At 36.7% G+C, this 13,976-nt stretch overlaps 1 protein-coding gene across 3 annotated transcripts in view; it reads left to right on the plus strand.

The window, feature by feature from the left end:
- Positions 1 to 13,976, plus strand: part of PRKCI (protein kinase C iota) — a 73,022-nt gene that overhangs the window by 26,973 nt on the left and 32,073 nt on the right. For all 3 annotated transcript variants that reach the window (XM_038583870.1, XM_038583872.1, XM_038583871.1), the window contains exons 3-4: positions 7,451 to 7,540; positions 10,261 to 10,311. In XM_038583870.1, coding sequence (XP_038439798.1) covers positions 7,451 to 7,540; positions 10,261 to 10,311 — 141 coding nt within the window. The remainder of the gene's footprint in view (positions 1 to 7,450; positions 7,541 to 10,260; positions 10,312 to 13,976) is intronic.

The raw sequence follows: 13,976 nt of genomic DNA on the forward strand, positions 1-13,976 counted from the left end.
ACATTGGATATAATTATAATAACCTTTAATATCTGTTTCTACAAATTCTTTCATCTTTCAATTCAGCGTGAATTTCAATTGATTGATGTTTCTCCTGGTGTGGGTCATATTTTCCTGCTCTTTATGCCTGGGTATATTTTATTGAATCCTGGACATTGTGACATTGGTGTTATTGGGTGTTGGATATATTTTATTTGTATTTTTATAAATATTTCTGGGTTTTATTCAGGAATGCATTTAAATTACTTAAAAACAGCTGACCCGAGCAGCCCCGGTGGCTCAGTAGTTTAGCGCCGCCTTCAGCCTGGGGTTTGACCCTGGAGTCCCAGGATCGAGTCCTGCATCAGGCTCCCTGCATGGAGCCTGCTTCTCCCTCTGCCTGTGTCTCTGCCTCTTTCTCTCTGTGTGCCTCTCATGAATAAATAAATAAAATCTTTTTTTAAAAAAAACAAAAAACAGTTGACCCTTTGTTATTTATTTCCAGTATTTTGAATCTTTTTTTTTTTTTCACTTGTTTAGTGTAGGTTTTTTTTTTGTGTTTTAGGTTAACAATTCCTATTACCTCATCATCTCCAGAAGAGGAAGTTGAGGATGGGCAGCTTGATAGGATAGCATATACTTCTGTAACCACTGATTCTTCCGTCCTAGAAAATAGGAAGCAAAAAGCCAGAAATCCATTACTATTGTGATTGGGCCTAATATTGAAAGGATGACCACTTAATAAAGATAGCATTCTTGGAAGATTTTTGCAAATCTGTATTTTAAGCAATGCAATTCCTCTTCAGAGTAGGGAGTGTAGGAACTTTCACAGATGCTGTGTAGTGTTCTGAATCCAGTATCCAGTGATGGGCTGGCAGTAGGAAGGTCTGGTGGGAACAGAGTGAGTCTGTAAATCTACAGCAGACTCCAGCATCAGGGAGAGGAGTGTGGTGATGCTATCTCAGGCAAATGTTAAAGGTTGCCATCTTTGGTTTTATGCTGTGTTGATTCTTTCAAGTGTGCGGCACTGAATTGAGTCATATGCTGAAATACCTAATATAACTAGTGTTATATATGTGTTTTAAGTTCTGTACCTTGTCAGATTATCTCATAAATAACTGAATCTTGCATATTTATCAAACACTTGAGGTCTAATGCCCTAATTTGGTTCATTCTTTTTATAGGTGAAAGAAAATGTACATGCATTGAAAAAAAGACTTGATCTGCTGGTTATAATATATACATTTTATTACTGTGAAATTCATTGATCTGAGCAGATCTCACTCTGGCTGTATGCCTGTTTCAGGATGTGAATTTGGATGTTAGTAATATAGTGGGCTTTGAGAAATAGCTTTTCCTCCTCCTATCTTTGTTTTGTGATGACTCTTCATGGAATTTTTTACTTCTGAGTCATGTAGCCTGCTTTATCAGGCATTAAACAGTTGGCCCAAAAAGGTAATACTTGAACCACAGATATTCAGTCCAATAAAAACAAAATAGATTTGAATATCCACAATGTCAGTAATTAACTATTTTCACACTTCCTTGTGATTATTCAAAAGAGTCTCTAGTTTAATACTGAATGCAGGTACATTATCCAGTGTACTAGTCTGGCAAAAAGACAATGTCTAGCAGAAGGGAAAGATTCATTATTTAAAAAAAAAAAAGACGGTTATAATGTACCTTTAACAATAGTTAATTCCATTCAGGGCATTTAGTCAAAGCACAATAATAAAAGCCACATGTATAATGGACCAAGCATACTATGAGTCACTTTAAATATATGATCTTTAGTTTTCCCATCATCCTTACAATATAGGTAACAGCCCTCTGCAGAGAGAAATAAATATTTATATATACACATATAATATATATACATATGAATGACACATATGTTTCTCATTGTTTAAAAACAACCTGAGGTTAGTTTAAATGTATTTGCCAGCGTGGATTCAGTTTCCTCACCTAGAAAATTGGTATTGAAGTGTTAATTAATTTTCAGACTCAATCTACTTCTAGAATTCTTTTTTTTTTTTTTATGATAGTCACACACACACACACACACACACACACACACACACACACAGAGACACAGGCAGAGGGAGAAGCAGGCTCCATGCACCGGGAGCCCGACGTGGGATTCGATCCCAGGTCTCCAGGATTGCGTCCTGGGCCAAAGGCAGGCGCCAAACCGCTGCGCCACGCAGGGATCCCCTACTTCTAGAATTCTTTGAATATTTCATTATTTAGAATTAATTTAGTCAACTGGCTTGTTTGTCTAACTGAAAGAATAATTTACACTTACTGATGTGTGAAATTTTCATTATTTTTGTTGCTTTTTTATTTTTATACTTAAATCTGTAGAAACAAACGTTTTTTTAACCTATGTCAAAAATGATATATAATTATATTGGCTTTCACTTTCATAAATGTGGCAAAATGGGAGAAATTTGAGTAACTGAGAAAGTGAGTCTATGAATGAGTGAATTTATTTCTTTGAGGCAAACTAAGACAGGCCTTGCTTTTGGACTAGAATGTTACTTTGTTATCAGAGTCACTTTTATAAAAGTGCTGCAGTAAACAGTTTTTCTAAAACAGCTTCATTGAGATACAGTTTATTATTTAAAGTGGTTTTTAGGATATTCACAGAGTTGTACAACCCATCACCGCAATTTTAAAAACCTTTCATCACCCCAAAAATAAATCCCATGCTTATTAAAATTCACTACCTAATTCCTCGTAAGCTCTTTATCCCCCACAGCTCTTACGCCTAGGTAAAGCTCTTAGGCCTAGGTAACCACTAGTCTACTTCATGTTTCTATAGATTTGCTTAATCTAGATGTGTCATTGCAATATTTGTTCAATTGACGGACATTTGGGTTATTTCCACTTTTTGGCTGTTAAGAGTAGTACTGCTATGAACATTTGGTTACAACTTTCTGTGCAACCATATGTTTTCATTTCTCTTGGATATATACTTGGGAGTAGAATTGCTGGGTCATATGGTAACTATGTTTAATCTTTTGAGGAACTACTAGACTGCTAAAGTGGAGGCACCATTTTACAAACGTATATGGGGATTGATTCCAGTTTCTCTACATCCTCACCGATACTTGTTACTTAACATCAGTGTATTGAGTGTTGATCCAAAAGCTGTTTATCTCTGTAAGCTGGTTGAAACATTTGACCTCAGTATTTTTCATCGAACATCTTTTAAGATACCAGTAGTACTGAGTTATAAAGTGGGTATATGAGAGAGCCAGTCTTTTTTTATGTAGATTATACTCAGTCTGAAAGTATATTGGAAGAAAAGATTTCATCCATAATAACAACACACAATTTTTTTAAAAATCTAGGATTGCTATTTCTAATATAATTAGGTCAAAAAGAAATTGATGAAAAATCTACTTAAAGAAGTGTAGATAGCTAATTCCTAAATGGAAAAAAAAAACCCTCAAAAATTACTAATAATTAAAAAACCAAAGATTTAAAAATAAGACATTTTCACCTATCAGATTAGGAGATATTTAGAATTTAATAATTACTGGGATCCCTGGGTGGCTCAATGGTTGAGTGTCTGCCTTTGGCTCAGGTCATAATCCTGGGGTCCTTGGATCAAGTCCCACATCAGGCTCCTTGCATGGACCCTGCTTCTCCCTCTGCCTGTGTCTCTGCCTCTCTCTCTCTCTCTGTGTGTCTCTCATGAATGAATGAATAAAATCTTAAAAAAAAATAAAATTAATAATTACAGAGAATTAGGAAAGATACACGGTTGGTTGTGTATATAATAACCTTTTGGAGTTCCTGTCATTCTAAAATTTGGAATAACTCAAAATTTTTAATGAGGACACTTTATTTTATTTTTAAAGATTATTATATATATAAAGAGAGAAGGAGCAGAAACAGGGAGAGGGGAAGAGTGAGAGGGAGAAGAATAGAGAATTTCAGACTCTATGCTGAATGTGGAGCCCAACGCATGGCTGGATTTCACAGCCCTGAGATCATGACTTGAGCTGAAACCAAGAGTGGGACACTTAACCAGCTGAGCCACCCAGGCGCCCCAAATGGGCACCTTTAATCCATCGCACTTTTAGGAAATTATCAGAAGTTATTCAAACATACAAACACTTCAGTTCAGAAATATTTGCTATATTATTCTCTAATAAAAAAGACTGAAGTACTGATACATACTACAGCATGGATTGAAAACAACTTGAAAACATGCTCAGGGAAAAAAGACAAACATGAAAACTACATATTGTATGATTCCATTTATATGAAATGTACAGAAAAGGCAAATCTGTAGATACTGAAAATAGATTAGTGGTTGCCTAGGTCTGGCAGTAGGAGGAGAGGTTGGGGGGAAATGGGGAGTGATCATTATGGGCAAGGGGCTTTTTTGAGGAGGAGATCATCAAAATGTTCTAAAATTGATTTTATTGATAATTGACAACTCTGAACATACTGACAACCATTGTATACTTCAAATGGGTAAATTGAATGCTATGTGAATTATACCTCAATAAAGCTATTATTAAAAATTAGGTTATCTTTAGGCTTTTAATAAAATGTGAAATATTAGCTCCTTAGGTAAGGCTGTTCCAAAGAGGTGGCATTTGTCCTGGGTCTTGTAAAGATTCAGAGAATTTCAAGATTCAACTTGAAAAATAATAGTAAGATGCTTGTTCCATAACAAATCATCTCAAAGCACAATAGCTTTAAAAAAAACCCACCACTTTATAATCTCTCACACATCTATAAGTTGACTAGCTCTGCTGGTCTCATGAGAAACCTCATGCAGTGGCAATCAGAGGGCAACTGGGCCTGGAGTCCGTGTGGAGGCTCACCTGGGATGCTGGTATAGTCGGTTTTCTCTGCCTCTTTATATAGTCTCCTCACAAGGAAGTGGTATCTCATTGATTTTCATTTTCTTAATGATTAGTGATGTTGAGCAGCTTTTCCTATGCTTATTGACCATTTGTATATCTTTTGAGAACTGTTAATTTTTTTTCTTGCCTGTGCCTGTGGTCTCAGATCCAATAAATCATTGCCAAATCCAGTGTCATGAAGCTTTCTCCCTAATGTTTTCTTCCAACGGTTTTATAACTCTTATATTAAGTCTTTGATCCATTTTGAGTTAATTTTTGTTTACTGTGTAAGATTAAAATTCAACTTTATTCTTATGCGTATGGTTATGTTTGGATATTTTATAGTGAATTTTTGTTAGTTTTTGTAGGTTTATAATGGTATTGTGATTATATTAAGGAATTTTAATCGAGAGTTACAGGGATTTGTTCAGAATGATACAGTAGAAGGGAATAAGTGTAGGGGGAAGCCAGATTTGGCAATATGTTTGAAAATTTCCAAAATGAGGGGCACTTGGGTGGCTTAGTTGATTAAGTGACTCTTGATATCAGCTGAGGTCTTGATGTCAGGGTCATGAGTTCAAGTCCTATGTTGGGCTCCATGTTGGGAGTGGAGCCTACTTTAAAAAAAAAAAAAAGAAAAAGGAAATTTCCAAAATGAAAAGTTAAAAGGTAGCAAACCAGGAGAATGGTATTTAGAAACCTAGATGCATGTTGGTGGAGGGATGGGGTAACTGGGTGATGGGCATTAAGGAGGGCATGTTGATATAATGAGCATTGGGTGTTATATGCAACTGAGGAATTACTTGACCTCTACATCTGAAACTAATGATATGTTAACTATATGTTGGGATCCCTGGGTGGCGCAGCGGTTTGGCGCCTGCCTTTGGCCCAGGGCGCGATCCTGGAGACCCGGGATCGAATCCCACATCAGGCTCCCGGTGCATGGAGCCTGCTTCTCCCTCTGCCTGTGTCTCTGCCTCTCTCTCTCTCTGTGACTATCATAAATAAATAAAAATTAAAAAATATATAAAAAAAATGTTAACTATATGTTAACTAATTGAATTTAAATAAAATAAGTTAACAAAAAAGAAACCTAGATGCAGAGTTTCTATTAGATGCTATAGAGAGGTCAATTAGAATAAAGATAGAAAAGGAGCTTTTGATTTTACCAGCTCTTTCCATGACCTTGGATATAGCAGTTTTAGTAAAGTATGTGGACTCAAACTGGTTAGCAGAATTTTGAGATACTTCTGGAGGATAGGAACATGGAGAAAATGGGGGAGAGGGAGGTCACTCTTGATATTAAGAAGTTATTTCTAATAAATCTAAAAGATTATAAACCTATGATTTAAAAAGTACTAAAGTATGGTGTCAAAGATCAAAGGCCCTCCCCTTTTTTCTTGCCCTTCTTCTCACCCACCCCCTCCATTTTCAGTCTAGTTTGCTCTTGAGATGTGTGGCTACTGAATGAATGGAATGGCAACCTGAATGTGAGGGAGATTATTGAGAAGGAAACTCACACATGCCTTTGCCTGAGAAGAGCTAGTGGAAGGAAGGAAAAAATGGAAATGGAACTGAGGGGGGATATGGGATAAGGCCCAGAGAAGAGAAAAGGAAGAGATTCATTAAGGGATTCCCCAAGTTGGAGAAAGGTATAGAGGCATTCATTTCTTTGAGAGTGGAGGAAAGGAGATGGCTTCGTTTTTCTCTCTTGAATAACAGACATAGTTCTCTGCTGAGAGTGATTGAGGTTTGGATCAGGTTGGTGGCATCTTGTGTGTGGTAACATTTGGTGGACCACAGGAATGAGCAAAAGCATTGCAGTGTGGAGGACCCAGCTCAGGCCCCAACTATGATCAAGATGACTTTTTCATTGAGGAATGCCATCTTAGGGGGAGATGTGCCATCTCATTGTTTGCCAGGGATGACTCAGTTCTTTGGCTGGTTGACTAGGGAGGTATTTTTCCCTTAGCCTTTCTGTGAGTAGGTTTACTAAAACTATCTATTCACATTTGGAAACAGCTCAAGTAGAGCTACTCTTCAGTCCAGAATACTTTAGTGGCTGTGCTTCCTTTCTGTGAGCCTCTTGGGTGAGGAAAGGTTCTCAGGTAAAGGAAAATTTTGACAAAATGATTACATGGAGACCTCTAACCAACCATATTGTGGCAGTGAAACCACTTTCACTTCCTCCTTTAAAGAGGTAGGTAACAGAAAGCTTGTCCCTGGCCATTAGTCATATTGTAGTAAGAATCCAAGTGTAGTCAGAGTAGATTCTGTTTGTTATACTTTGAATATATATGTTACTGAGAATTAAATTGTTTTTATATGTACCAAACTTGGTTTAAATGAACCTCATGTAATATTTTGTAGAAACCGTAAAGAAAGTTATGTTACCAACTTTAGAAAATAGAATTGTCTAAAGAAATATATTTGTCCTTCTCAAATCCTTCTCTATGTGCATATATAATAGTTTTTCTCAAGATTTTATATAGTAGAAATGGTCTTTTCTCAAGATTTTATGTAATGAAAATTGTTTATTAAACATTACATTTTAGAAGATTTAAAAAGTGAGCTTTACTTTATACTTTTTATATTTTTTTTAGGAGACCCGTGTACAGTATCATCTCAGTTGGAGTTAGAAGAAGCCTTTAGGCTTTATGAGCTGAATAAGGATTCTGAACTCTTAATTCATGGTAAAGGAGTAATCATTTCTTACTCTTCTAGAGCTATAATTTTCTTTCAAATAACCCTATATTCTTGATCATTTTAAAACATAATCCTGATGTCATTTTTTAAAATCTCTATCCGTCATTGCTTTGTAATTGTTCATATTCAGTAGTTTCTCAAATGCTAGAGAAAATAAAATCAATCATCCTAAAATCTTGGGAAATTTGTTATTTGGGAATGCCTTCATGGATATTAAACTGATTATCTCTCGTGTTTAGTAGTATTCTCCTAAGTCATCACCCTACGGTTCTGTAATGTATGCAAATAATGATCTCCAAAGAGAAGGTATCCGAAATGTCCTTTCTTTTATATGAGGGCTAACAGTGAAACTATTTACATAATTAGAATAGTGTGTCAAACATCTGCAGGCCCATAAGCAGGATAGTGGTAGAGTAGAAGAGCCCAAAGTCAGTTGTCATATAACTGGTGCATTGTAGACCGGGGTATAGAAACTAGGTATTCTGGTTCCATGTCTGTGTTCTTTTCATTCTACTGTGCTACCCCTCAAATTTTTTACGTTATGTAAAACCCACTTAATATATCACATTTAAAGGCTCTTGGGTGGCTCCATTGGTTAAGCGCCTGCCTTTGGCTCAGGTCATGATCCTGGAGTCCCATGATCGAGTTCCACATCAGGCTCCCTGCTCAACAAGGAGTCTGCTTCTCCCTCTACCTCTTCCTTGCTCATGCTCTCTCTCTCTCATTCTCTCTCTCTCAAATAAAATCTTAAAATAAATCTTAAAATCTTAAAAAATAAAATCTTAAAATCTAAATAAGATCTTAAAACAGATACATATCGCATTTAATTGAAATTCATTGGCAGTATTTCATGTAACATTTTGAGGAGATCAGACCTAGAGGACTCTTTAAAACTTGAACAAATATAAATCTCCCATAAGTATAATGAGTCAACACTTTGTTATTATTCCCTTGTACTTTTGTTCACAGTGTGTTTTCAAAAAATCAGTAGTTTAATATTTCCCTGCCTTCAGAGTTTGACATAGTGACTCGTAAGGGATCCATAATCTAATTTGTTGAGGTCCTTACAGAACTTCAGAAGTCATCCATATCTGGAACCATCTCTTTCTGGAATAAAACTACAATGAATGTTTAAAGAAGTGATTGATCAATTCATTATTTTTGTATCATATTACAGAACTATTTTTCAGAAACTACCTTATATTTCAACTTTTAGGAATATATTAGGAACTGTGCATCTCATACTTTGTGTTCTTTTTAAGCCATGTCCTTTTGTACGTCATAGACTACTAGTTTTATATTCTGTTTATAAAAATGGCCTGGATTAGCATGTTTATAAATTTATAGTTCCTAAGATAAAACTTACAGTTTTTTGGATTTGGATACTCTTAGTGGTATAAATTTTTTCCTAAAGTTAGTATACATCTTTTAAAAACTATAATGGGGGACACCTGGGTGGCTCAGTGTTTGAGCGTCTGCCTTTGGCTCAGGGTGTGACCCTGGGGTCCTGGGATCAAGTCTGGCATCGGGGTCCCCACAGGGAGCCTGCTTCTCCCTCTGCTTTTGTCTCTCTCTCTCTCTCTCTTTTTTTAAAGCATATAAGCAATATTTATTTATTTTTTTAAGATTTTATTTATTTATTTATGAGAGACCCAGAGAGAGAGAGGCAGAGACACAGGCAGAGGGAGAAGCAGGCCCCAAGCAGGGAGCCTGATGTGGGACTCGATCCTGGGTCCCCAAGATCACACCCAGGGCTGAAGGCTAGGTGCTAAACTGCTGAGCCTCCCGGGCTGCCCCCCGCCCTTTTTTTTAAATAGCTGAGAATGTTTATTCAAATAGGACATTTATTAGCTCCCATTGCAAAACACAGTCTTATAATAGTTTCAGTTAACAGTAATACTTAGCATATTTGATCATATATACCACATTCTAGCTTTTAAGGTGAGTGATATAGTATCAGAGAATTATTATTTTTAAAGATTTTATTTATTTATTCATAAGAGAGAGAAAGAGAGAGAGAGAAAGAAAGAAAGGCAGGGACACAGGCAGAGGGAAAAGCAGGCTCCATGCAGGGAGCCTGACATGGGACTAGATCCCTGGACTCCAGGATCACGCCCTGGGCTGAAGGCGGTGCTAAACCGCTGAGCCACCCGGGCTGCCCTGTATCAGAGAATTATTATAAAATGCAATGCTTAGATCAAATATCATCAACACTTAACAGATGCTTCTCTCTGTGTCTCTCATGAATAGATAAATGAAATCTTAAAAAAAAAAAGAATAAACTAATTTAAAAAATAAGTAAAAAATAAAAACTATAATGGTTTACGTTCATACTTGTATACATTTTTGTAGTTCAGTTTTAATTCTTCATAGTAGCCGACTTGACACTACAACAAAAATTTAAGGAAAATAGTAGTTAATGACTTCTCTTAGAATAAAAAAAAAACAATTAGTAATATAACAGGGACTAGAATGAATAATTTGAGCTTCTAATGCATTTGATTTTGGTTGTTCACTTTCATGAAAACCTCTTTCATGTAGTCTTGGTAAATGAATCCCTTGAAAAAATATTACTGAGTATACGCTAAGTATCTTGTGTCAAGAGAGGGTTAAAATTTGGGTCAGTTTTTTTATTTTAGAATTTGAAATTCTCTATAATTTATGTGTTTTAAATTTCCTGTATTGATTTTAGTTTATTTTCTTTCAGTCTTCCCTTGTGTACCAGAACGTCCTGGAATGCCCTGTCCAGGAGAAGACAGTGAGTGTGTATATACTTCATATCTTTGAGTATAGGGTTATTTATGGCACAATTGCACAAGTGAAAGGAAATCAGAACTTTTAGGCTACTTCAGTGGCTCAGTTGGTTAAGCATCTGCCTTCGGCTCAGGTCATGATCCCGGAGTCCTGGGATGGAGCCCCACGTCACACTCCCTGCTCAGCGAGAAGTCTGCTACTCCCTCTCCCTCTGCTCCTCCCCTCCACTCATGTTGTCGCTCTTTCTCTACCCCCCTCAGATAAATAAATAAAATCTAAAAAAAAAAAAAAGAAATAGAATTTTTAGTCCATCTGATTTCTTTTCAATTCTTCAGTCTAATTTAGACTATATTAGCATCTGCCTAAACTCTTTTCCTTTGCCAGATGAAAATCAGATGGTTTGGGATGCCTGGGTGGCTCAGTGGTTGAGCATCTGCCTTCAGCTCAGGTGTGATCCCAGAGTCCTAGGATCAAGTCCCACATCATGCTCCCATTAGGGAGCCTGCTTCTCCCTCTGCCTATGTCTCTGCCCCTCTATGTGTCTCTCATGAATAAATAAATAAAATTGTAAAAAAAAAAATCAGGTAGTTCATAGTTGCAAGTTACTGACATGTGTCTTGTCACTTAATTTTGAAGATACCATGTGCCTTTATTCACCAGTTATTAACATTCTCTGTGTTTGCTTTATCTCTGCGTCTGTATGTGTTCACACATAGACATGTATATACATAAGAAACATGCTTTATTGATTGATGAAAATTTTATTTATTTGACAGAGAGAGAGAGCACAGGCAGGGAGAGGGAGAAACCAACTTCTCGCTGAGCAGGGACCCGGATGTGGGGCTCCATCCCAGGACCCGGGGATCATGACCTGAGCTGAAGGCAGATGCTTAACTGACTGAGCCACCCAGGCGCCCCAGTTCCTTGACTCTTTATGCAACTTGATGAAAATAAAAAATTAAAGAGCTCTGAGTCTTTATGTATAGAGTTGAATGGGGGCCATGTACTATATAGGAAGATGGGGAAATTTAAGGAAGTAGGTAGAACCCTGAAACAATAATGAAAAATTTAGGTCTGGATTCAGCTAAGAATGTTTTACCAGAGTTGTGATGATGGATGGATCCAAGCCAGCGTAGGCTGCCTTTATAGGTCTGTTGGAGAAGCAACTATGTAAATTCTTTGTCCAGGCCAGAGTTTTGAAAGACTTGCCATTATAGCAGGTCCTGGTTTCAGAGTCCTATCTACAAATGAATTATGGATCTATAGTACACTTTCCAGATAAAATAATCATTTCCTAACTTTTCACTATATTTCATGCTCACTTTCCCTGTGTAAAATTTGCTGGTAGAAATTTGATACCACTGCTTCCCCAGTATAATAAGTATTATTAAAATAGAGCATGGAGGAAAATTGATGACCACTAATATAGTCTCTTGGCTCTTTTAATTCCTAGGCAGCATTAATATGTTTGAATTTAAGGTATATCAAGTTGTAGTTCATGAAAGCTTCTAAAATAGGAAATTTTTTTAGGTTAAGATATTATTACTATTTTTTTAAAGATTTATTTACTTATTTGAGGGGCACCTGGGTGGCTTAGTCAGTGGCTCTGTGTCTGCTGCTCCCCCTGCTTGTACTCTCTCTCTCTCATTCTCTGTCAAATAAATAAATAAATCTTTTAAATAAGATGAGGCAGAGGGAAGGGAGAGAGAGAGAGAGAGAGAGAGAGAATCTCAGGCCGACTCTCCACTGAGTGCTGAATGTGGGACTTGATCCCACAACCCTGAACTCATGACCTGGGCCAAAATCAAGAGTTGAATGCTCAATCGACTGAGCCACCTAGGCACCCTAGGTTAAAATATTATTAACAGAAATTTTCTGCTTTGGTTATTCCTAACAGAATAAAAAAAAAAAAAAAAAAAAAAGCATCAGGGGATCCCTGGGTGGCGCAGCGGTTTGGCGCCTGCCTTTGGCCCAGGGCGCGATCCTGGAGACCCGGGATCGAATCCCATGTCAGGCTCCCGGTGCATGGAGCCTGCTTCTCTCTGCCTGTGTCTCTGCCTCTCTCTCTCTCTCTCTCTCTCTCTGTGACTATCATAAAAAAAAAAAAAAAGGCATCTGTATTTAAGGTTCTGTATTGTGCTATTATGTTAAGATTTCTGATTCAGAGCATTTCAACTAGTCTTTTCTATGGTAATTTTAAATAGTAAACCCAGTGCTACATCTGCTTTAAAATAGGAGTTTAGAAACCTAATGGAATCCTTCTACAGTATTAACTATCACTATGGAATATTAATATTAATGACTAATAGACCATATGTATAATAGTGATTGAGTTAACTAAAATTACTCAGGTCAACTAGATTTGGTCTCATGGAACCTCTTAGTTTGTTTAGAAAAAGTATTAATATAAAAACCATTGGATTAAAGATTAATGGAGAGGAGCATCTGGGAGTCTCTGTTGGTTACTGTCTGACTCTTGATTAGGTCATGATCTCAGGGTTGTGAGATCAGCCCCACCTTGGGCTCAGGGCTGGGTGTGGAGCCTGCTTAAGATTCTCTCCCTCTGTTCCTCTTCCCCCTCTAAAAAAGAAAAGATTAATGGAGAAGATAATATTCTTATGGCTACAGAATGTCCCTTTCAGGGCATCTATAAAAAGTAAAATGTACCTTTACAACGAAGAGAACAAGCAATCACTGCCTTTAACAGAGTTCTTGAATGCTAGTAGTGGGAGTCAGCAATCTGACATTTGTGTATCTCTTGATATGATACAGTAAGCAATACATATCACCTATGTATTATTTTTGCCAAGAGTATTTGATATTGATTCTAGTAAGGAAGCAGACAAATCTAGAATGTAGGACATAATATAAGACAACTGCCTGGACTGTTTCACAAAAAAAAAAAAGAAGAAAAAATCAACATCACAAGGAATAAACAAATACGGCAGTGGGAATGTTTCAGCATACATTAGAGAGAAAAAAGGTCTAGCAACCAAAGATTCAATGCTTGAATCTTGATTAGATCTTGGAGAGAAAAAGAAAGCTATGAAAGATACTTTGAGGGTAAATAGGGGAATTTGCATATGAGCTTCTGTTAGGTGATATTGAATTAATGTTGATTTTCTAAGACATGGTAATGGTATTGCCGTTAAGTAGAATTAGGGGAAACACCCTTATTCTAAGGCGGTGAGTGAATCCTTAGGTATTTAAGGGTGAAGTGTTATGTCTGCAACTTACTCTTAAATGATTCAGGGGGAAAAAAGGCAAGTGTATAGAGAGGAGAGCAAACGTGGCATAATGTTGGTAATTGGTAAGTCTCCGGGAAGGATGCAGCTGTTTATTCTATTCTGTCAACTTTTCTATGGGCTTAACATTTTTCAAAATTAAAAGTTGAGGGGGGAAAAAAAACAAAAAGCCCAAATAGTAATTTTTAATACATTTTGCTCCATGGGCTTTGTTTTCATTTAGTCCCTTGAGGAATTCATTTTATTTTTTCACTTTCAGGTTTTTATCAGAATCGTTTTTTTCTCAAAGTGAATATCATGAAAAAACCCACAGATTTATTTTTTTTTTTTTTATTTTTTTAAATTTTTATTTATTTATGATAGCCACACAGAGAGAGAGAGAGAGAGAGAGAGAGAGGCAGAGACACAGGCAGAGGGAGAAGCA

Source organism: Canis lupus, chromosome 34 (genome assembly GCF_011100685.1).
Source record: "Canis lupus familiaris isolate Mischka breed German Shepherd chromosome 34, alternate assembly UU_Cfam_GSD_1.0, whole genome shotgun sequence".
NCBI classification, from domain to species: Eukaryota; Metazoa; Chordata; class Mammalia; order Carnivora; family Canidae; genus Canis; species Canis lupus.